The 23,899-nt window shown below is 40.3% G+C and overlaps 1 protein-coding gene across 4 annotated transcripts in view; it reads left to right on the top strand.

The window, feature by feature from the left end:
- MAP2K5 (mitogen-activated protein kinase kinase 5) overlaps positions 1-23,899 on the top strand; it is a 248,785-nt gene that overhangs the window by 15,020 nt on the left and 209,866 nt on the right. For 3 of the 4 annotated variants that reach the window (XM_008708547.2, XM_008708549.2, XM_008708548.2), the window contains exons 3-4: positions 5,918-5,985; positions 21,258-21,327. In XM_008708547.2, coding sequence (XP_008706769.2) covers positions 5,918-5,985; positions 21,258-21,327 — 138 coding nt within the window. Of the gene's footprint in view, positions 1-5,917; positions 5,986-13,479; positions 13,676-21,257; positions 21,328-23,899 lie in introns of those variants that run through there. The other variant, XM_008708551.2, reaches the window with a different exon arrangement.

Here is a 23,899-nt window from a genome sequence, read left to right as displayed (position 1 = left end):
TGCTGTAGTTCTAATTGGCTCACCTGGCACTGAAGGAATGTGACAAATGACATACAATATACTGCCTTAACTTTCTGTTGCTCTTTGTAGAAGCCAGCTTGTTTCTCCTGAAAGCCCACTTGAGCCCTGTCACTGCAGTGGGTGCTATTTGGCGGAGAGCTCCCTGGCGTCTGCTGGTTGACTGCTGTTTACCTTGATAGGCACTGTGCTTGCCATTCTGACCGCCCCTTACCTGAGGCTGCCTCTCCTCTATTGGGCCTTTACGTTCCTCCTCTTGGTTTCTCTTTCGGATTGCATGTTGCTTCAAATAAAATTGCTAACAACATATGGCCTGTTATGATTCTCTTTCCCCAAACTCTGCCATTTTGTATATTTGTGACACACTGCAGATTTTGTGAAGATTGCTTCATAATATTTGTTTACCATCTGCTGCACTCTATTTGGTATCTTGCTAGGATTTTTTCCTCCATTTTAAGTGACATTAACAAAATCCAGCCAGTACATAGACTTTCTGGTTCTACTTTTGCTTCCCTAATGTGCTGGAAAATCATATTACTATGCTCCAGGCAACTAGAGAAGTCTGGAATTCTCGTTGTGAACCAGTGTATCAGATCTTTCGCACGCACCGCCCCTCCCTTGGTCACATCTAGTAATGCTTTTTTGGTCAGATGGTAAAGAACCTCTGTGTCTAAGACAAAAAGTTCAAATTATTTTTTTTACTTCTCTTTTCTTACTACCACTACTTTCCAGTGTTCTTCAACAACATATTTATAACCTTGAAACTCTTTGTGCCACTTTAGTAAGTTTTTATGATTTACAGTTCCATTTAGTGTTCATTTTATAGCTAATCCAGTTTGCTAGGCAAATAGTCATAGTCGGCTAGAATGGCCGTGTGTGTGTGTGTGTGTGTGTGTGTGTGTGTATCCAACTTTTAACAGAGAAGTATTTTGAATTGTTACACTAAATTGTTTGGTATGTCTTTCTGCTTTATTCTTCAGTACTTCTAATACCTGTCAATTCATTTTCTTTATTTTAAAGCTTATTTATCTATTTATTTATTTGAGAGAGAGAGAGGGAGAGCACCCGTGAGTAGGGGGAGGGGCAGTGGGGGAGGGAGAGAATCTCAAGCAGACTCCCCACTGAGCATGGAACCTGACTTGGGGCTTGATCCCACGACCCTGAGATCATGACCTGAGCCGAAACCAAGTGCTGGATGCTCAGCCCACTGAGCCATCCAGATGCCACTCATTGTCTTTATTTTAAAACATTTTTACAGCTTTATTGATATATAATTGACATATAACCTTGTGTAAATTTAAAGTATACGACCTGCTGATATAATATAGTTGTATATTCCAAACTGATTTACAGCATAGCATTAGCTAACACCTCTATCCTGTTACATAATTACCATTTCTTTGTGGTCAGAACATTTAAGATTTACTTTCAGCAACATTCAAACATATGTTACAGTGTTAGGGCGCGTGGGTGGCACAGTCCTTTAAGTGTCCACTCTTGGTTTCAGCTCAGGTCGTGTTCTCGGGGTCGTGGGATTGAGCCCCTCATCAGGCTCCGTGCTCAGCACAGAGTCTGCTTAAGACTCTCTCTCTTCCTCTCTCTCTGCTCCTGTCTATGTGTTCGTGCGCACCTACTCTAAGATGGATAAATAAATCTTTAAAAAAGTCTGTTACAGTGTTATTAGTTATAATCACCATGCTCTACATTAGATCCCCAGACCTTGTTATACTTTTAACTAGAAATTTTTACCCTTTACGGAAGCTCCCCATTTTCCCCAACCCCAGCCCCTGATAATCAAACTCTCTGTTTCTCTAAGTTTAGCTTTAAAAAAAAAAAAAAAAAGATTTATTTATTTATTTTAGAGGGGAGAGGGGCAGATGGAGAGGAAGAGAGTCCTGAGCAGATTCTGTGCGCTGAGCACAGAGCCTGAAGCAGGGCTTGACCTCACAACGCTGAGATCACAACCTGAGCCAAAACCAAGAGTCTAGAAGCTTAACCAACTGCACCATCCAGGCGCCCCTAAGTTTGGCTTTTTAAAATTTCACATATAAGTGGTATCATACAATATTTGTCTTTTTCTAACTTACTTTACTTCGCATAATGCCTGCCTCAGGGTTTATCCAAGTTGTTGCAAATGGCAGATGTCTTTCTTTTTCATGGCTGAATAATATTCCATTGTGTGTGTATACCGCATCTTTGGCCATTTGTGTGATAGTAGACACTTAAGTAGTTTCCATGTCTTGGCTATTGTGAATAATGCTGCAGTGAACGTGGAAGTTCATATATCTCTTTGAGAGAGTGATTTGGTTTCCTTTGGATAGATGCCCAGAAATAGAATTGCTAGACCACATGATAGTTCTGTTTTTAATTTTTTGAGGAACCTCCGTACTATTTTCCATGGTGGCTCCTCCAGTTTACATTCCCACCAACAGTGCACAAGGGTTCCCTTTTCTCTACATCCTCACCAACACTTGTTATCTCTTGTCTTTCTGATTCTGACAGGTGGGAGGTGATAGCACACTGTGGTTTTGATTTGCATTTCCCTGATGATGAGTGATGGTGAGCATCTTTTCATGTGTCTGTTGGCCATCTGGATGTCTTTGGAATTTATCGTCTTTACAGAGAAGTGTATTCTCACTTAAGTGTCAAGGCAGATGGTTTGACTGCCATCACAGGGATAGATGGCTTGGCTTTTGTGTTTTGGCCAGAGTCATCAGTCTTCTCATAGGTGTTATCACTTTTCCAACTCAGTCTCCTCTGACAAGAATAGGAGTCTTCATTAAAACTACTGATCACAAATACCAAAGTGTCTGTCAGTCCCCCAAGAGCAATTTGTAGGGAAAACCAATACCTACATAAACTGGAGTCTCTTAATAATCCGTAAGAACCATTAATCACTGTGTCACGTAAGTCCGATTTTATCCCCAGGCTTTATTAGAATGCCTCCTTCAACTCAACCGAAATCTTTCTCTTGGAGTCAGACTCCTTATGAACAGCGCCAGCTCTTTACCATTAGGTTGAATGTTTGGGCCTTTTGGCCTCAGTTTTCTGTCCACTTAAAGCCGAGTGTCCTTATGGTGTTTCATAGCTGCTTTTCATGAAACTGCTAGACAAGGAACTAGCTTGTAGCTGACTTCCCTCACAGGTTTTTTTGTTTTGTTTTTGTTTTTTCTCCTGAAGTAATCCCTCAGAGATTTCATGGAATTCCAGAATCTTCTGTTTTAAGAAACCCTGAGTGTTCAAGCTCTGGCTTTAGAGCTTAGAGAACTCTTTCTTATTGTTGTGTTGTTCCTGATTGAGAGATACTGTGATTTAAATGATTTTTCTGAAATCTGTGCCCTCTCTTCACAAATTCTAAAAAGGGTTTCACCTATTTATTAAACTCCAAACACTTCTTCATCCCATGTGAATGATATCTTATTGAGGTCTTGTGTAAATTGAAATTTGAACATAAACAATTCCATTGTAGCCACTAGCTCTGGTGTAGAAATCAGAGTTCCAAAAAGCTACTTTATTCAGGCTGGAAATTTTACCAAGTTCAGGACTTCATCAAGAACAAATCATTGTAGCCCATGTCTAAACAGAGAATTTGACTTCTAAAACAAAAATGTAAAGTGTTTTTATGTGTGGTAATATGTAACATTATATCTCTTTATACTATATCTGTTTTTTCCCCTTTGTTTCCTGCATTTGTAAGAAAAATTTTTAACTTAACCTTGAAAATACTGGTTCCTAGAACTTAGGTAGAAACTCCCTTTTGTTTCTAAAACTAATGGCATTTCTTTTTCTTCTCCAATTTGGCTTTATAGTGTCTACACCTAAGAAAGAAAGAAAGAGCTAGATTCCTATATAGTTCCTTATATATGTATTATTCTTAGGCCTCTGCTGTCTTTGTTACTGAAAGTGAACACTGTGTACGTTTTATACTGAAAGCAGGCAGCTGTTAGTAGAATAGTACAGTAGTGACTCTGGACAGCTCTTATTTATGTAGACACTTAAATAGTGTGACTTGATGATACTGATTTGCTTTGAGTTTGGGAACTCTTTGGGAGTGAACCACGATCCAGGATCCAGGAACAAATGCTTTGGAGAGAAACCCCAGTGAGAACAGTTGGCTTGGTCACTGAGCAGGGCTGGCTCAACTGCTGGTTTCTATCGTGCTGTCAGATAGATTGCTGTTGGCTGCTGGGAGAAAAAGGAAGTAGCACTTTGCTGTGAAATGGGCTAATTAGAAGAGAATACAAGCTCCCTCCTAGGGTTTCCATGGCCTGACCACTGAGCAGGGGGATATCTTCAGAACTGCAGCTGGGTGGGAGGGAGGGCCGCTGGGGTGTGGTGGGCGAAGATCCATGAGCTGGACTGAACCACCCCTGTATTTTCGGTAAGAGTCCCCAGAGCATGCTATGTAAGCTTATTCTCTTCATGACCTGAGATTTGTCTTTCTCCAGGCCTGGGATCAGGTTCTCTGCATCTGATCAAATCAGCAATTAGATAGGAGTGACATAAACAAACAAACAAACACTGATTGTTTAACAAGTACCGTCAGAACTGATGCATCCAAATTGAGAGAGAGCCTACCCCCTTCCAGTTGTCCCCTGGGAGGCAGTGTACTTCTTCTAACAATGCTACTATTGCTCAAAATGTTTTTGGCATTTTTCTTTCAGCCATACATTTAGAATCTAGTACATAGGCTGTTTTGTTGACAGATCTTTATTTTTAGAGGGACGAAATAGCTAACCGAATATTTAGAAATAAACAAAAGTCATTCTGCGTCCTGCCTGGCAGATAGCGTAGGTGGGTGACCAGGCAGACAGTTCCATTTTGGGTTAAAAATGACATCTGACAGGGGCATCTGGCTGGCTCAGCTGATAGAACATGTGACTCTGGATCTCGGCATGGTGAGTTCAAGACCAATGTCGGGTGTAGAGTTTACTTCAAAAAGAAAAAGAGATCTGATGGTTTCACGCGGTCTATCTTTGGGATCTTAAAGCAGTTTTCGAAGCGGTATTTCAAAACTATTTTGAACAGGAGAAGCATCATGGAAATAAGTTTCTGGATGTGGCTACTTTGATGGTACACATAATTATTCAAGTGTATACATTCTGGTTGAGTGTTTTGTAAAGTCTAATTATCCTCCAGTTTTAAGACTATCAGATTTTTTCAAAATCGCATGGAGAGCCATTTGAAGCTATGAAGCAAAGGAAATGAAACTGTTCAGAAGGAGCAAGCGGGCTGCCGGATAGAATGGGATATGGGGAGAACTGCGTTAGAGTTGCTTTGCCTGTTAACCTTAGATAGGCTGCCTGTTCTTCTGTGGAAAGGCAATAGTGATAATGCAGTCACACTGTCCACATCATAGGACCGTCGTGTGGTTTTTGAGGAGGTGTGGTGTATGAAGCACAAACGCGGGAGCTCTGTGTGTAGTCGTGTTCGAGACACGTGAGCCATTTTTATCATGTCACTGTGACATGATAGCTTGTCCAGGAGGGAGAAAGACTGGACAAATAAGGGATAGGGGGCTGTGTGGGGAAGAAGGAAAGTACTGATGGGAGAGCAAGACTGGCCTCCTTCAGTGTTTAACGGTTCTTCACACCAAACCTGTTTATTCACACTCCAGTGACACGTTAACCTAGATATGTGTCAGGCTTGACATAAGCAGTATTTTAATTTTCAGCTGTCCCTGAAATTTTCGGCCTTTTTCCAAGACTGCGCACATTCTGAACCACAAAAACCCCAACAAAACAACAAACCGATAACCTTGACATCCTCAAAAACATGGTGTTGAAGATTTGGCTCTCAGGTTGTGAAAAGCAGTTGTGCTATGTCCCCAGCTGACATGGTTTTGGTGCATTTAAAAACTGCATATCTCACCACTCGCACTCTGTTGCCTTTGAAACAGATGAAGATGAAGATGGTGACCGAATTACAGTGAGGAGCGATGAAGAAATGAAGGCCATGCTGTCCTATGTAAGTCTATCACAGATGAGGGCTATGGTAATGTGGTAATGTAATCGTGGCCACTGTTTCTCGGCCTGGCGAAGATATAAAAGTAAATCACAGCTACCGTAACATTCTTCTGTAGGGTGCATAAGGGTTTCAAGGATTTCCTTACGTTAAAGTTAGGAGCGTTTTTTTCAACAGACACTTACTGATCATATCATGAACATTAAGAATAATGCATCTTAATGACTTTTGCATTAGGTATGGTGCAGACTAAATGGACTATCAATTTCCTGTATTTTTTATGCAGTACTTAAAGTAACGGCTCATTAAAAATGAACCCCTGGGCTCTAAAAAATTTTTCAAAATCTACTTTCAACTGGAGATCTCTTTCACCCTTCCAAACACACTATAGTTATAACGTAGCTGCAGGCTTATTATGGATACACGATTTAAAAATGTACTTTCTTACGTTATTTTATTTTATGCAGTAACCACCCCTTTTTTTCCACCCTGAAATGAACTACAGGGTTACTTACTGAATCAGGGTGATTTGAATATATCCTGAAATGACTTTTCTTTTGTGTTTCAAATTTCAGTGGAAATTTGCCTTAGCGTCTGTCTGGGGCTGAAGTAGACAAGCAAGATAAGACAAAAGGGTACACATCTAAAACTTTAATACTCAGCCTGGCGAATCCAACTATGATGAACAGGCATAGCTTTCCTGAGCCCTGATTTGTGCTGTCCTCTTATTTTGTTTCATTTCCTTGTGTTCATTTTATTTCCTTTTATCCGAGTTTGTAATCTGTTTACAGAACCTTTTTTAGTGGCCCAGTGGAGAGGTGGAGAGAGCCCTGGACTAGAGCCCGACCGCTTGCTCTCCTCCGGCTTGCTGGCCGAGGCTGATCGCTTACCCTTTCTGCTGCCTCATCTGTCGATGGTGGATAATAATGCTGGTCCTTCTACTGCACAGGGTCATTGTAATGATCAAATGCGATAATAGATGGGAAAGCCCTTTGAAAAGTTGAAAGTACTATACGAATGCAAAGTGGTATTACGGTGGAAATGACGGTATCCGGCCCGTGCTTGTCCATGAGACTCCGTTCGGCGCCAACAGTGAGGTTGGAGGCTTTTGATGAACCTCAACTTCAACCGGGATATTGTTTCATTGTAATGAAAACTGTAAAATATCTGTAAGGGTTTCCGCCAATAGTTTTAATTTAGGGTCGGAGGAAAGAGAACAAGAAGGATGGCATGGTTAACAGAGCATTGCATTCAGACCAGCACAGAGTAGGAAAAGTCAATTTCCCATTGACTTCCCATTAACGTATTTGAGAGTCTTTGTGCACTGAGAATTTAGAGCAGGGCTCATCAGTACCTTGAAAGGCGGAGGAGGATTGTCTGCTGAAAGGTCTAGCACTAGTATTGATAGATTGGCTAACTCTCCTGGGAATGTGACATGCTTATTTTTAGAAAAAACACACACACACGTGCACACACACACACACACACACACACAGATGGGTTCTAGTTTTTCAACATATATCCACTGCAGAGAGTAATTACTGAGATCACTGTACTTTTATTATGTCTCTGACGTAGTCACAAGGGTGTGCTTTCAAAAACGCGCTGTTGGGAAGTTCTGACAAATTGTGCTTTTTGAGAAATGTGATGCGCGTCATCGTAGTGATAATAATCATTCCCATCTTTAAGTGCCTACGACATATATACTAGATGCGGAAGGTATTTCATTCTCTCTGGTTTTAATAATGACTCAGTGAGGTAGATATTATCATCCTGATGTTTTAGATGAGGAAGCCATGGCTAAGAGACATGCCCAAGGTCTCAGGGCTGGTGTGAATGTGAGTGTGGAGTGGAAGTTCAGCCTTTCCTGATGCGAAAGCTGGTGCTATGAAAGGTGTTTCCCATCCGCCTCCTTGCACATTAGCATGGGGCGCTTTCTACGTCGTCACCGTTAGTGCGTTCCGGAGGATTTGTGTGTGTGTAATACCTTCGTTGAAGAATCTGTAGTATATCATATTCCTTATGATTTACCCTTATTTTCCCAAATGCAGTGTTTATTTTTGTGTTGCAGGAAAATATTAAGTTATGTAATTGTCCTTAAACTTACAAGTTTCTGAGATTTCAGTAGGGCCCCTTCTTAGTCTAAAAAGAAGTCTAGCTCATTAATCCCCAGATATGTGGATTTCATGAGTTAATCAGTTTTCACTTTTAGATTGGAGGACATAGGCATTGTAACATTTTATTTTGCCAAATAAACACATTAATAAAATAAATAATAAAAATTACCTACTGTTAACCCTTATTTTACTAACAGAAAAACAGAGTCTTTTATTTTATATTTTGAGAGTCATTTAAAGATTAAAAATGATGGGCAGTACATGATCTCCAAGTAAAGGTGACCATTAGAGTGAGTAGACGGAGCACCTGGCTGCCTCGGTCAGTGGAGTGTGCAACCCTTGACCTCGGGCTTGTGGGTTCGAGCCCCATGTTGGGTGTAGAAACTACTTAAAATTTTTAAAAAATAAAGTGAGTAAATTTAGTTTTATGTAAAACTCACTACATTCTTTTTTTCCCCTCACTTTTAAAAATTGATGTACAGTCGACATATAATATTAGTTTCAGGTGTACCACATAGTGAATTGATTTCTTTACTTTTATCAATTTGCAATGGATGGTGAGGCCTTTTCTATGAATTGGCAATCGGTGCATTGTGGTCTGGCTGATCAGGTCCAGGCTTTCTCATTAATTCACTTAAATGTTTATAGATGGAAACCTGAAGTCCCCAAAGAATTTTAACTTACGTTCCACTCTTCTGATTCTGAATGTTTGAGCAAAATCTTTTTAAATGAAAATATCCCTGAGAGAGATAACAAGCTTTAAATCATTTAAAGTCTAAATAGATTTCTTTTTCCTCTTATCTGTTGAGATAACCCTACCTTGATATACCCATTGTTTATGTAGAGTCAGGCTCTGAATAAACATTTAAGAAGTAAAGAGTGGGGAATGTCTTCCTCAAAAAGTACGCATAAAATTGGTTGGCTGTTATTTTAATCTGTCTTGGTTCTTTTTTTAAAACTTTATTTTATGGGGGGCCTGGGTGGCTCAGTCGTTAAGCGTCTGCCTTAGGCTCAGGGTGTGATTCTAGGGTCCTGGGATCGAGCCCCACATTAGGCTCCTTTGCTGGGAGCCTGCTTCTTCCTCTCCCACTCCCCCTGCTTGTGTTCCCTCTCTCGCTGGCTGTCTCTGTCTCTGTCAAATAAATAAAATCTTTAAAAAATAAATACATAAAATTTTATTTTATTTATTTGAGAGAGAGAGAGAGCATGAGTGGGGTAGGGGGAGGAGCAGAGGGAGAGGAAGAAGCAGGGTCCCCATCCCAAGACCCTGAGATCATGACCTGAGACGAAGGCAGACACTTAACTGACTGAGCCACCCACATGCCCCCCCCCCTTGGTTCTTAGGATTAAAATTCCTCTGGCTTCCAGTTTTGCCATAAGGAGAACCATTTGGACCTAATCTCACAATAGATTTGGGTTAATAGCCTCTAGTTGCTGATCTATTCTGAAAAACCTGCATGGTGTTTATTTTGTAGGTTCATTTTGACTGAAAACTTCTTGAATCCAGGATTTAGGTGGTAGGGTGGTGAAGATACTGAGATACTGACAGGTAACCCTGTATTTACTATAAAAAGTGGCTTAATTTTTCATGCCAAATTTAATAAATTTGCAGTCGCCTTATTATTTCTTTAAAATCCATATGGGGAAAGCAAAACTAGAGACACTCTTACTGGAAATCCCGTAATCATTCTTTTCCATTGATTACAAAGGTTAATGAATAAACAGCCTGGATCTCTGCATAAAATTAAGAAGAAAATTTGCAACGTCTGAGTTGCTACTTGCAGAATTACTTTTCCCCCCGCCTTGAATGCAAGCATTTTCTGGCTTTGGGCCAACAAAAGCATAAGTTTTATCAGTAATTTAAATAGATTTTCGTATTAGACCTGAAAATGTTGCCTTTTTAATTGAAAACGTATCAATTATTTAAATTGCGAGCGGCCTTAGGCTGTTAATTTTATGTGTGGCATAATAATGGCATACAGTGGTTTTTGATACATGGGACGCGTGGAGTATGGCGTGGTCGTAAGGATTTGTCATGACAGTAGGTTGTCGTGTGCTGTTAAATAATAACCAACATATTAAACTGAAGTCTGCTGTCACACATTAGTACTGTTTTATGTAAGTTATTTAGAAGTTGTATTCTTTTCTTCATTAGATATATTTTTAAGAGATAATGAGAAGAAAACAAAGCTATAATAAATTGTCTTTTAAGAAAATGTAAAGTAATTTGGTCTCCAAGGAGATATTTAATGGATTGAGAGAATCCAGCAGCCAAGTGTTATTACAGCGCCATTGTGATCGCTCTCTGGGTTTTGTTATGAGTTTGTGTTAATCAACAATCTGTTTTTATAGCGTAGTTTCTTGTAAGTTATGTTGTTAGAATATTCCACTTCTGGGATCAGGGCTTTTCCTCTGACACTATTGTATCTTTTTAATTCCTCCATAAAGTATTTTTTTAATTAGAATCTGAAATGCTTTATTAGAAAAAAAAAAAAAAAGTACACCCAACCTACATATTCTGAAAACTAAATACCTGATCGTTGGTAGTTATTTAAAGGGCCCTGTTAAAGATTCCCTTAATATAGTTTACATTTCTGTTGATGTTCTTGTTTCCCCCTCTCATTTTCTGGGAAGATTAAAGATGGTGTGTTGTTTTCTTTCCTCCCATCTTCTCGTGTTTGTCGTCTGGCAGTGCTGGCTTCGTCTCCTTTCAGCACTGAACAACGGTGCTGGGCCTTGTTTATTGATTCATTGTAAGCTTATCTATCACTGAGACCCAGTTAGAGGAGGGGTTATTTCAATGTTAACCCGGGCTTTTGGGTGACCTTTCATTAAGAAACTCAGCAGTACATCTTGCTTTTGTAAGTGGATTCATATCTGTTTCTGCTAAATCCTGTGTCTAGTACGGGATTTATTATATCTGGTTCTCTTGATCCTGAGACGCTTGTGTTAGTGGAGCACAGTATTAACAAGAAGAATTTTCTTCATTTTGCCCATTCTCTGCCTTTATACCATTTTTCCACGTTGCCAGAAGAGTATGGGCTGAGTTTAACTGTAATGCCTCCCATTACGGCAGAGACCTTGTGTTTTAGCGGAGTGTAAGTATTCCCTTTGGTATACTTGACCGTAGTGTACCTTTTTACGTGTTGGGCACCATGAGGGAAAATACTCCTTGACCTCTGTAGCACCTTGTAAATTGGGATATGATTAGCTTTATCCTACTATACATAACTTGGAGATTGCCTCTAAAATCATGCAGTTACTCAAGTAGAGTTGGAAGGGAGCCTTAGAAGGCCTGTCTAGCTGTCTTATTTTATAGATAAGGAAACTGAGGCCCTCAGAGGGCGGATTCAATTGGAGGTCACGTTGCCAGTGAATGGGAAGGCCTGCGCACGGTCCCACATGTTTTGACTCCTGGTCTCTTTACTTCTGGTGGTTTGAAATGATGCTTTTGTGTTGGCATCTATTGAGGTCCTGCTGAGGAAGCTTTGCAAATACTAGTTTTTTCCTGATGTCAGAAAAGGATGCTATTTACCAGAATGTTAGTATACCTGAGTGTGAATGAGAATGTACAAAATACTTTGTGGGTTTTTGAAATTTTAAATATTTTATTTATTTATTTAGGCGACAGAGAGAGTGCCTGTGAGTGAGCGGAGGGGCAAAGGGAGAGGGAGAAGGAGAGAATCTCTAGCAGTCTCTGTGCTAAGCATGGAGCGTGACACAGGGCCAGCTTTCAGGACCCTGAGATCGTGATCTGAGCCCAAATCAAGAGTCAGACACTTACCCGAGTGAGTGCGCTGGACTTTTGACACTGTAAAGATTTTGGCCTTACCTACAAGACTGAGTTTTACCAGAGTTTGTTGCCCACCTAGGAGCTGAGCATTTAACAGCACCAGGGCCTTTGCTATTAGGACGTCTTCTTCAAAAGAGCAAGAGACTGGAAGCTCATTTTCTACATGGTGCTTTTAAATATGCTCCATATTAAATAGGTTTGACTTTGAACTTACTTTGTATGTGGCAAAATCAGCTCAGTGCAGTTCACCCGGACAGCTGATAATGCGTGTAGTCTCCTGGCAGGGTGGAGAAATGGCACAAAGAGAGGTAAGCTGAATGAAATAAATAAATGGTTTGGGAAATTACTTTTTTTATTTTTTAAATTTTACTCAAATAATCACATGCTCTAAGCTGTAAGTAAAGTTTTTGTTTTGTTGTCTCATCCTAGTCAAGGAATAAAACTTTTTTTTCGGAGGCAGGTTATTTTAACTCCCTTCTCTGTGTTGCCAGGGACATTTGGATGCCCGTGCAACAGTGACAAAAATGTGGCAGCCCCGTATTTAGTGCTTGTTGTGAAATATCTTGAGGCATCTTTGCTTGCCAGGAGCAAGAAGCATAGTGAAGTTTGCATCAGAACAGAGGCTTTATTTTGTGGCTCATGGGAGCAAAGGAAAAGACAAGCACAAGCAGGCCTCAGGCAGGGTGACACAGGGCACTCCGGGGTGCTTTGGGCCACCAGTATTTTGTCCTTAACGTGGCTGTGTTTCCAGTTGAGCTCCATCTCTGTGGAGCGCTCAGTATGGCCTGGAGGCTAGTTCCTCCGGGGTCCTACGTTGAGGCAGTGGGCATGAGGCGGTCGAGCCATGTGGTATCTCAGTCCCGTAGGTACTGTGGCTAGGAGCTTGTCTTCAGAGAAAGATGAGGGCTGCAGGGAAATGTTGGGGCTCCGGCAGTAGGATTGCTGTGGGGCACAACCAGGATGTTAGGCACTTGTTGACAGCTCTGTTCTCTTAAGCCAGTCTTACTGGAAACGAGAGGGGTATTTTCTACATATATCATAAAGGCGAATGTAAATATACTACAGTGCAGTAAAGTTAGAGAAAGTCAGTAAATGGTCAGCCTAGGAAATGTGTCCCAAAAGGCATAAATTGAAGTAATAGAAAATTTCAAAACAAGTTGCTTCTTTATAAATATATATTTCTCTATTACATATATGCTCTTTACTCTTTTCTCACTGCCTTTTTATTTATTCCTTTTTTAGTAGAAGTTGAACAGGAGGCTGGATTTTTATCAAACACTATTGGAAATGGCTAAACAGAGTGTAAGGAATGTCACATTTGGCCTGCTCTCTGCATGGCCTGATGGTCCTGTTTTATTTAAATGGCAGGTTCCCTGAAGCTACTGCAGCAGTCCCCCCTTTCCTGTGGGGGATAAGTTCCAGGATCCCCCCAGTGCATACCTGCAACCATGGATTGTACCGAGCCCTATATATGCCATGTGTTTTCCTATACATACATACCTGTGGTCAAGTTTCATTTATGAATTAGGCACAACAGGTGATTAACAAAATAATAAGATAAAACAATTACAACAATATACTGCAGTGACAGTAATGTGAATGTGTTCTCTCTCTCTCTCTCAAAATACCTTATTGTATTTGATACTCACCCTTCTTGTGATGCTGAGAGCTGATAAAATGCCTATACGAGATGAAGTGAGGCGAGTGACATTAGGCTACCATTGACCCTCTGACGACATGTCAGAAGGAGGATCATTTGTTTCCAGACTGCCTTTGACCACAGGTAACTGAAGCCATGGGAAGCGAAACCATGGATAAGGGGGGACTACTGTATTTAAACTTCTCCTTTAGAAGTACAACAGAATTGCTGCAGCCTAGAAATCAGATGCAAGGTCAGTATAGACACTGCCCCAAGCTACCCATGGTGATGACTCTGAAAGCTTCAGCCAAGAGGATCTTACAAGCTTTGGACCCGTTGCTGAATACAAATTTAAACCCCTTCTGCCAACACACATTACCTTAAACTTAGCCAAGTTGAAGTTCATCTGCCATTGGCTGCCCAAACCTGTATTAAGACCATCTGGAGCTCCTCACGCCCTTTACAGTTTTACTGTCCAAAACAAATAGTGTTCTCATGGCCAACTTTACAGTTTTACTATCCAAAACAAATAGTGTTCTCATGGCCAACTTACTGTCTTTTTCACTCCAAATAACTAATAAATACATTTATCCAATAACATCAGCCGATAAACAGGTCCCAGGGTTGTTCCCTGTTGACCTTTTCAGTGGAAGACTTTTCACTGTGATTTTTCTTTCTCATCATCTAATCAGTCCATGAGCATGTGTGGATCCTTGGTCTAGAGACGTTCAAGGAAGAGCATGTGCACGGGTGGCACCTCAGGGTGGGGCCAGTGAGTTGTTCGAGAAGTGGGGGGTCTGAAACCAGGTAAGTAAATGCAGATATTAATTTGGTATTCAGAATAGATTTGCTTTATATGTTGTTTTTGACTACTGGAGCCGTTGTGTGTGTCCTAAGAGGTCAGTGTCATAGAAGCAAAACCTCTCAATGTAAAGTATAAGAAATAATCGAAAGAAAGCATAACTGAAGACACACTAAGCAGTGTTCTAATTGAATTTGGACCATTTAAATCAGAGTTCAGATTGTTGGGCTCTTCACTGGGAAAACTAATAAATTAACTATGGACTGCAAATAGTTGGTTAGTTTATTGATTATTGCTATAATTACTGACTGGGCTGCTTATAATGGGGTATGCTTGCAATATTGATTGAGCAGGAATTTGAAAATTTTATCATTAGTAGGAAGAAACCAGTTATGTTTGTTCCTTCTAAGTCGAAGCACTGTTAAAAGTCTGTTAGGAGGTATGTTAAGGAGAGGCTTAGGAAACTGTCCTGTTATGTATATAGAAGAATAGTAAATAAACCCGATTTGATGAGGTTTGATACGTAAGACTTGCCAGAGTCAGTTAGGAGGTACGAGCAATGAGAGTAATTACCAGGTTTCTATCGGCTCTTATCTGCCTCCTTCCCTTAAATATTTGTGGAGCACTCTTATGTGTAAGGCCCTGTGCTGGACACTGTACAGCAGTGATTTCTTAGGTTTTTAGGGACACAGGTCTTTTTGAAAATGTGAGGAAAGCTGTTTATTCTTTTCCCAGAAAATTCACACAATGCAGTGTTTCACATGTAATTTCTGGAATTTGAAGGCTCTCCTAAGACTCGTATAGACTCCAGTTTAATACCTCTGCCATACAAGATAATAAAATACACAAGACAGGGCCCCTTCCCTTGATGAACTTCTAGAAGAAAAAAGACAATATTCCTTATAATACCCTTTTAATTATTTTATTGTTTGTAGTACTGTAGTAATTGAGGGAAAGGGAGGGGACACTAACTGAGTCTTGATAAACAGTTAAATTCTACCTCTGTATTTGGTCTAAAAGTGATCTTATTTAGGGGTTTCTGTGTTACCCTATTGTTATGAACCCTTCTCTTCTGTGTAATGTTGCTTGGATGTGGGAGATTCATAGCCCTGTGCCCTATTTCAAGATTTTTTTTCGAGTACTTTATAGAAGGTTTCCCATATACCAGCTCTTTTGATTTTGATCTTCTTAATACCTTTATGAAGTGAGTAAGGCAGGCATTTTCCCCATTTTTTTTTAAGTAGGCTCCATGCCCAGCGTGGAGCCTGATGCAGGGCTTGAACTTATGACACTGAGATCAAGACCTGAGCTGAGATCAAGAGTCGGACGGTTAACCAACTGAGCCACCCAAGCATCCCTATGTTCCCCATTTTTATAGCTGAGGCTACTGAGGTGCAAATTGGATGCCTTTCTCAGGGTCACAGAGCTAGTAAATGCAGAACTAGGACCTGAGATCACTCACACACTGATGTGCTCACTTATTTGTACAGCCAGTTTTATACGGTTGTATGTATGGGATAGCAACCATGTGGCCAGGTGCTCTGCTGGGTGGCGCAGGTACAGTGACCATATAGTTCATTTTTCAAGGAGCCCATGGTCCACTCAGTGTTCAGTGTGGGAGGATGTGAAAACTCATAATTACCAGGCAGAGTGATAAATGGTATAATATGCTTGAATGTTAGGTGCTCTATGAGCATAAGAAGGAGCACCTGATGTAGCTTCGGGAACAGAGAAGGCTTCCTGAAGAGGGTAGTGTCTAGATGGAGTAAGGTAGGACAAAGGGACTGGGAAGGATGTTTTGGGCAGAGAGAACAATATGTCAGAGCTCTGGTGTAAGGACGACTGGTGCATTCAGGAGGAGCTCCCTGTGATTCAGCGTGGTATGGACAGGGAGGCAGGAGAGGGAATGAGAAGAGGTTGGGAAGGAAGGTGGACTAGATCATGGAGGGCCCTAGCTTGAAGGAATTGGGAATCTGGAAAGATGTAGAGTTAATAAAACTGGTGATTGATTGAGTGGGGGAAAGAAGGAAAGAGAGATGGTTTGGCTTCCTTCCGGCTCTCTGGCTTGGGAAACTAGGTCATTGTGATGTCATTCACTGCCACAGTGAGCCCAGGTGGTGGAAGGTGGGTCTAGGGCATGAGGGAGGGGCATGAGAGGTAGAGACTTGTTGAATTTGAGGGGCCTCTGGACAGCCAGTTGGGTATGTTCCGAATCTTAGGAGAGAAATCTGGGCTGGAAATAAAGATTTGTGATTCATCAGCTCCTAATTAGTCTCAATGACTCCTCTGGTAATTGAAACCTTTGAAGTGGCTGAAGTTAACTCAAGGAGAGTATAAAATAAGAAGGGAAGGTTGATGAAAAACCGTAGGGAGCTCCAACATTTAAAGGAGGGGTGGGGAAAGAACCACTTACAGGCAACTGCATAGAGTGGTCAGAGAGGGAGGAGGAAAACCAGAGCGGGTGCTGAAGAAGGAGGGAGGGGCCACCCATCAGTGCGGTGCCATGCGTCCCTAGTGTGTGAAAGATCGGCGACATGGCCTGGGGCGCCTGGGTGGCACAGCGGTTAAGCGTCTGCCTTCGGCTCAGGGCGTGATCCCGGCGTTCTGGGATCGAGCCCCACATCAGGCTCCTCCGCTATGAGCCTGCTTCTTCCTCTTCCACTCCCCCTGCTTGTGTTCCCTCTCTCGCTGGCTATCTCTCTCTCTCTGTCAAATAAATAAATAAAATCTTTAAAAAAAAAAAAAAAAAAGATCAGCGACATGGCCTAACCCCCACAGGGTATGATGAAGAAGCCACGCTCACACCAGCCCAGCAGGCTGCCCAGTAGCCTGGTTTACTTAAATGTTTTGGGGTGTGAGAAAGAAGAGATAACCTACCTTTTGACTCTTAAACAGTAAACATGCATTTTATGTTCTGAGTACATGGACTAGAATGAAAAAAGTTGTTTTTGTTTTTTTGGTTCACTGATAAACCATTGGCTTCATCTGTGAATGATACTTACAGAATAGGATAGGGTTGTGAGAAATTAAATGAGTAAACATAAATAGCTAGTAGTGAGCCTAGTACACAGTAGGTAGTAGGTGTGTGCATATTTCTCTCTCTCTCTGTCTCTCTCTCTTAATAGAGAACTTGCACCTTTAAATTAAACTGTGCTGTTTTAGAACTCGATGGCAGATTTCCGTGAAGAAAAAAATGTTGTAATTATTGATTGAATTGTGCCGTTAGAATTAGAATTAAGTTCATAACAAATAGGAACACTGTTTGATAAACTTGCAAACAAAACAAGCCAAGAATTGTACTTGCTATCCCCTGGTTGAATCTGGCCCTCTGTTTCAAATTAATTAGATTTTTGGATAACTGTGCTAAACTTTGTCACATCCTTATTAAAATTGTTTAAGGATTTTGAAGAACATCTCAGAGGGACTCTGAAACTAATCTGAGTCTGGTACTGGAGATTCCATTAGCAATCACAAAACTGATTAATCTCTTACTCAGTTAGCTTATTGATTATTGCTGCAATTACTGCATGTAACGGATTCTGCCAGGAATACCGGCGGAAAACACGTAACTGCTGCTGATGTATTCAGTCCGAGCACAGTACTCTGTACTTTCCGTACCTAACTGTTTTAGTATTTTTAAATGTACGGGCACGTCTATTCAGAAAGTGCTATTGTGTTAGTGGTAGGAGGTTCACTTTTTAATTTTTCAACCACCAGCAATGCATTACAGTCTACAAAGTACCTCCACAAACACTGTTGCTGCCGGTTGATTTCACGGCCACCCTATGTAATAGACTAGCTGGCTTTACTCTCATTTGGGGGAAATCGGGGCTCGGTGAGGTTCAATGACTGGCTACGTAATAGGTAGCAGAATCAGAATTAGGCCCCATTTCAGTCAGTAAATATTTATTGAACACCTACTATGTGCAGGGCTCTGTGCTAGGGGTAATAAAAGCCGGGGTAGGATTATTGAGATTGCGTTTGGGCAATTATTTGGATAGCTTCAAATTATGGCCCCATTAGTGTTATCGTGGTCACTTTGTCACTTTTCTGTCCAAGCCGTGTTAAGTATCTTGGCATCCAAGATTGAGGTTTTTGTCTGTTTTCTTCAGTTTGTCGTGGGCTTGTGGAAGTCGTTATTGCTTATTTTATCACTCTTTAGAACAAAATTGGAAAGACCCTCTTTAAAGGGAGAATTTCTAAAAGCACTGAGAGACTGCCTGGATCTAGAAACAGCTTGCTCTGCAGCTTCGGGGCTAGTTCTGTCCCTGCCGTGAGTCTCCTGGTGCTCCTCTGGCCACGTAGCATCTTCATTTTACAGGAGTCACCCGAGGGGCAGCCAGGGTTTCCTCGCTGAGCTTGTGTGCCGGGCAATGGCCAGGACTCAGGCTCCCACATTGGGGTCCTCTAACCCCCCAAGTTCCTTGCTTGTCTCACTGGCTGACCCAGGCCCGTGGCCTGTCAGGACTGCTCTGCGCCAGGCAAGACGCATGGCCCTGCACCGGTGCCTCACCGGCAGCCATCCGGCCCTCCCACGGCCTGCTGCTCAGAGTCACTTGCCTAGAGTGGGCCCAAGCCACGGGTTTATTAATTACCACGCTTTGCATTGTGTTTCTGATGGTGAATTACTTTGCTGTATGGATCACAAGATTCTCCGGGAATACAAACAGAGATCAAGCGCAGTATNNTTGTAGAAAGCAAAAAAAAAAAAAAAAACCCAAATGCTAACTACTTGCTTTAGAGATCCTGGCAGGTGGCACACTTAATATCATTACTGTGACCGTGTTAATGGTAGCATAAAGAGATGGTTATAGATGGATAAAAAAATTTGTGCAATGATTATAAAAGCATAGATAGTTTGCCCGTTGATCTGGCACAGACCTGAAATGAAAGGGAAGCCATATTTATTTATTTATTTATTTTGTGAGGTAAATAAATAAAGTTGGAAAACAGGTCAATTTCATGCATGCAAGGTTTTATAGTAGGAAAAAATGCATTGCACCTGTTCTGACCCTTTACATTTGAGGTTATTTGTTTTCAAACTTGACCCCAAGCACCAGTTTCAGACAACTCTATAATTAATTTGTTAGATAAAGCATAAGGATATTTTATTTGTTTTGATTTCTAGGACTGTAGTGAAGTAGTAACTGGAACGACTAACCTATCGTACATAGCAGTTAATTAAAGAAAAGCATTAACTTCAGGAGAACACCACCACCGCTGTTGTCTTGTATCAGTATAAAAAGGCAGTAATTTTTTTGACAGCCACTGATTGGAAAGTTGCTTGCAGCCTTCCAGAACCAAGGGGGAACATGCTGGGGATCAATAACCGGCAAATTTCCCATTAAAAAGAATACCTGAGCAATGTTCCAAATAGCCACTGGCATCTTAATTTTCCATGGAAACCTCAAATACTTGTGTGCCGAGGACAAGCCATTTTCGGACAATTTTTCCAGACTACTTGTTAACAGTTATTGCTGTCCCAAAAGGTTGACAGCCTACATGATGGATATTTCATTTACTTGTCATCACTGTTTGAGTAATGGCGAGCGGTATATTTCTGTGGTTTTAAGGAATATAGTCTCCTGAAAGACGTTCGGCTTAGTATGTATTCCAGAGTGTGTGTCACACATGTTTATGTTGTATGTGTCTAGGCTTCTACGTCCATAGAAGGAGAGGATCCGTTTCCTTTACAGTCTGGAAGCCCTTGGAGGGTGGGGTACACTTGTATCAGTCCATAACTATCAAAGATCCACTTTGTTTTTAGGACAGAGAGCCTTAGATTGTTAACTCGTGATTCCCAAGATGATGTAGAATTACGTAGCTCTCCTTTATTTCTAAAAACACACAAAACCCTTGATTTTGTAATAATTTTAATATGCGTAAAAGCATTAGTAAGATGTGTGTCTGTATCGTCTAAAAAAGACTTTTTTTGAAATGTCAGCAAATAATGATTATCAAGGGAGAATTTCCAAAAAGGTGGCAGTTACATAGTATTGTGTGTGTTTTAAATGTAGAAATAGCAAGAATTAAAGGGGAGTTCTGCTCTGTGTGTGAGAACGTCTCAAAACACAAAGTCGGTGGTTTTCATTGTTGATAGTTTTCCACCCAAGAGCGTCATCACTTTGTTGTCTGTCAAGTGTTAAGAGAAGCGAGGGCACAGAAGCCATCTGCAGGTTAGGTGGACATATGTTCGCCACTGAGCAAGTTAAGGAAAAACGGGTATCAGACCAAATGCACATAACAACCTGGTGAGTGAATTTGTGTTTATGAAGCAGTATGAAAGCTTTTTCACTTGGCACTTTATTTTTTGTGCCCAGAATTTTAAAATAGCTCAATACTAACGTGTTTATAAAAGTGAAGCATGAAAGGTGTTTGCTTAAAACTGAGCTATCTTTTTATCATAGTAACCCTGTCATCTTTGGATGGATCATATCTTGTTGGCTTGTTCCGCAGTCTCTGTGATTTAGATTTTCATTATCTGTACATTTTATACACAAATATCTATAACGTTTGATCTACTACCTGGCACATAGGTCCAAGCTAAATGCCAAGTGTCTTCATTTTGCTTTGCAAAACCCAGAGAAAAGAAGAAGAGGCAATTTGAGAAATTCCCACTAAAAAGCTTTGTGTCATTTTTAATACGTGTCGTTTTCAAAATATTTCTAGAGATTAAATACTAAATTCTTAATCAACATTTTGACTTCTAAAGATAGATGACAGTGTGGAGGATAACATTATACTGGACTTTCAATCCTGAATATTCATTATAGTCATTTTTATGTGCAAATAGAAAAAAGTATTCTCGAGGCTGATATGTATATACCAGCAATTTACAAAAGTACTATGAATTAAACAACCCATAAGTGTCTATTCCAGTATTCATACATTACTGAGTAATCTCTTTCTATAATCTCTTTGCAGTATTATTCCACAGTAATGGAACAGCAAGTAAATGGACAGTTAATAGAGCCTCTGCAGATATTTCCAAGAGGTAATGTTGAACAAATTCTAATCAACAATGATTATTTCAGTAAAGTGTTTCATCAACAGTTATGTTTTCCAAAGGTTTAAATGCACATAACATGATGTTGAGCTCTTAATTTGAAAAAAACAAAAGAAGTATTCATTATCGTGGGGATTGCAGGCTATATTATAGTTATGGCAGATAAAATATCTAATTTACTAGAGTAAATTAAACTAACTAGATTGTTTTTTGTTTTTGAAGTGCATACTTACATTCGCTTAAAGAACTCTTTGGGGGTCCACATGGTTTCTAAACCAAGGCAGATGAATGACTCTAATTTTGGATATTTATAAATTGTGGCTCATGATGGTAGCCAAAGCTGCTGTTGAGGAGAAAGCTTTCAGCTGGTACAGAAGTGAAGATTTACTGCAGGGTTTTAGGAGAGAATTGATAATGTTTGGTGCTTGGGTTCTGGGGGTGGCATTTTCCAGATAATGGAACATCTTCATAAATGGAAATTTAACTATTAAATCTCCAAAAATATTAGCCGATGAGGGTAAGTTTTGGTGAATCACCTAGTCAAATAATATTCCTTTCCCCTTTTAGGTAGGCAGAACTAGCATTGTATCAGATATGATTGATCAGCTGTATATAAATATTCCCTCAAAGTTTGCAGAATGTAAAAAAGAACAATGTAAATAACCATGTAATATAAACCATTAAGTCTTTCCCCCACTATACATTGCCCCACTTGGAATTCATATTTTCTAACTGTTGGAGCATATAAGGAAATGTTGTAACTTTTCTAGAAATAACTTAATTGAAATCATTAAAAGTTAAACTTACCTTTGTTAACTGATACTGTACAAATAATCATGGTATGGGTTTTTCAATTAAACATTCTAGACTTTCATTACCTGTAACTCTCTGAAGTTGAGTGGCTCAATTAACCAGTAGACTCTTATTTACACTGATCAAGTCTCCTAGGGCGGCTGACTCGGCTAGCACACAAGAAGGTCTGGGTTCAAGAGTAATGCCTTTCTAGCATTCAGGTGGTCAGTGGGATTAGGAGTACTTAGTACATTAGTAGTAATAATGTCTTAAAGAGGTAAGTAAGTAAATAAATTTGGGCCATTGATAGTGTGTCTGAAACAAAAATTATGATTAATCCAATTCTGTTGTATCCGAAGACTAAAAACTAAAATAGAAAAAGAAAAAAAGAAAAGCAAATGTTGCCATTTCTGTGCAGTAGGCCAATAGCAAGGGATACAGATCATTTCTTGTTATCTTCAATGATGGGAGAATTTGGGCAAGTTTCAAAATTGTTTCTCCACAAAGAATATCTTTTTTTTTTTTACCAGCTAAAAATTTCCATTCATTGTTTCCCTACCTGACGTTATAACTGTGTTGTTGTAGCAAACTCTAATACAGCGACCTGGAAAGTTACAGTTCTGATGCTGTGGGTCTTTGTGGCTCCCCCCCCCCAATAAAAGATTTACTTCTCTTAAACCAAAAATCTTTCCAAGTTTTGGTTTTTTTCTTTTATTTTGTGAGCAGTCCTTTGCAGTCTTCTTGCCCATACCATTGTGCTGCCTCTCAAGGCAGAAACGACCATTTTTAGATATCCGCTCTGTAGGCATAATATTGCTTTAACTGGTACCATTCATTTCTCATTTTCCTGACATTTCTGCCTATTAAGCATTGTTGTTTCCATTGTATAGATGAGAATATGCAGGTTCAGAGAGGTTAAGTAACTTCAGAGTCCTTGGAAGTATTAATGGTCCCTCAACAGCCTATAAGTGGTTAGTATACCCTTTGAGTAAGAATTTTGTTTAAATGATAATTTGCTTAAAGTGGAAGGACATATAAATGAAAATATTCATGGAGTGTGCTGGGGCTAGTCTGGAGGGGTTGCTGGGAGTGTAAAGAACAGTGTATTGTAGGGACAAGATACTTAAAACGGTATATGAGATGTGATCGTCACATGTATTCCTAGCACAGACCTATTAGGCTCCATTAAATTATTAAAGTTCTTCCAAGCCAGATTTGAATTTTTGAAAATATGAGACTCAGTCCCCCTGTGTCTATGGTTTCTTGCATGTTATTGTACAACTATTTTTATTTTATTTATTTATTCATTTTTAAAGATTTATTTATTTTAGAGGAAGAGAGAGAAAGCATGCCTGTGCATGTGAGTGGGGGGAGGGGCAGAGGGAGAGGGAGAGAAGCAGACTCCCCGCTGAGCATGGGGCCGAATGCAGATGTGGGGCTCAGTCTCACAACCCCGAGATCATGACCTGAACAGAAATTAAGAATTGGATGCTCAACTGACTGAACCACCCAGGCACCCCTGTATAACTCTTTTTAGTTTTTTGTAGTCTTGCTTTTTGCTTACTTACCTATATTTTATATACGGAAATGAGATTATGCAAACTTATACAAGGATACAGACATATATATTGGGTGTGTTGCCTGGGTTAATTGGGTGTGTTGCCTCATTGGTTAGAGGCCCCCAGACCTAGGTTTCTTTGGTCAGGCCCCATGCTGGAAAGAATCTGTAGACTGTAGGAGAAAATGATTTTGTTCTAACATCAGGTGT

The sequence above is a fragment of the Ursus maritimus genome, unplaced genomic scaffold (genome assembly GCF_017311325.1).
Source record: "Ursus maritimus isolate PB19 unplaced genomic scaffold, ASM1731132v1 scaffold_27, whole genome shotgun sequence".
In the NCBI taxonomy this organism is placed as follows: Eukaryota; Metazoa; Chordata; class Mammalia; order Carnivora; family Ursidae; genus Ursus; species Ursus maritimus.
This window is presented reverse-complemented; position numbering and strand designations above follow the sequence as displayed.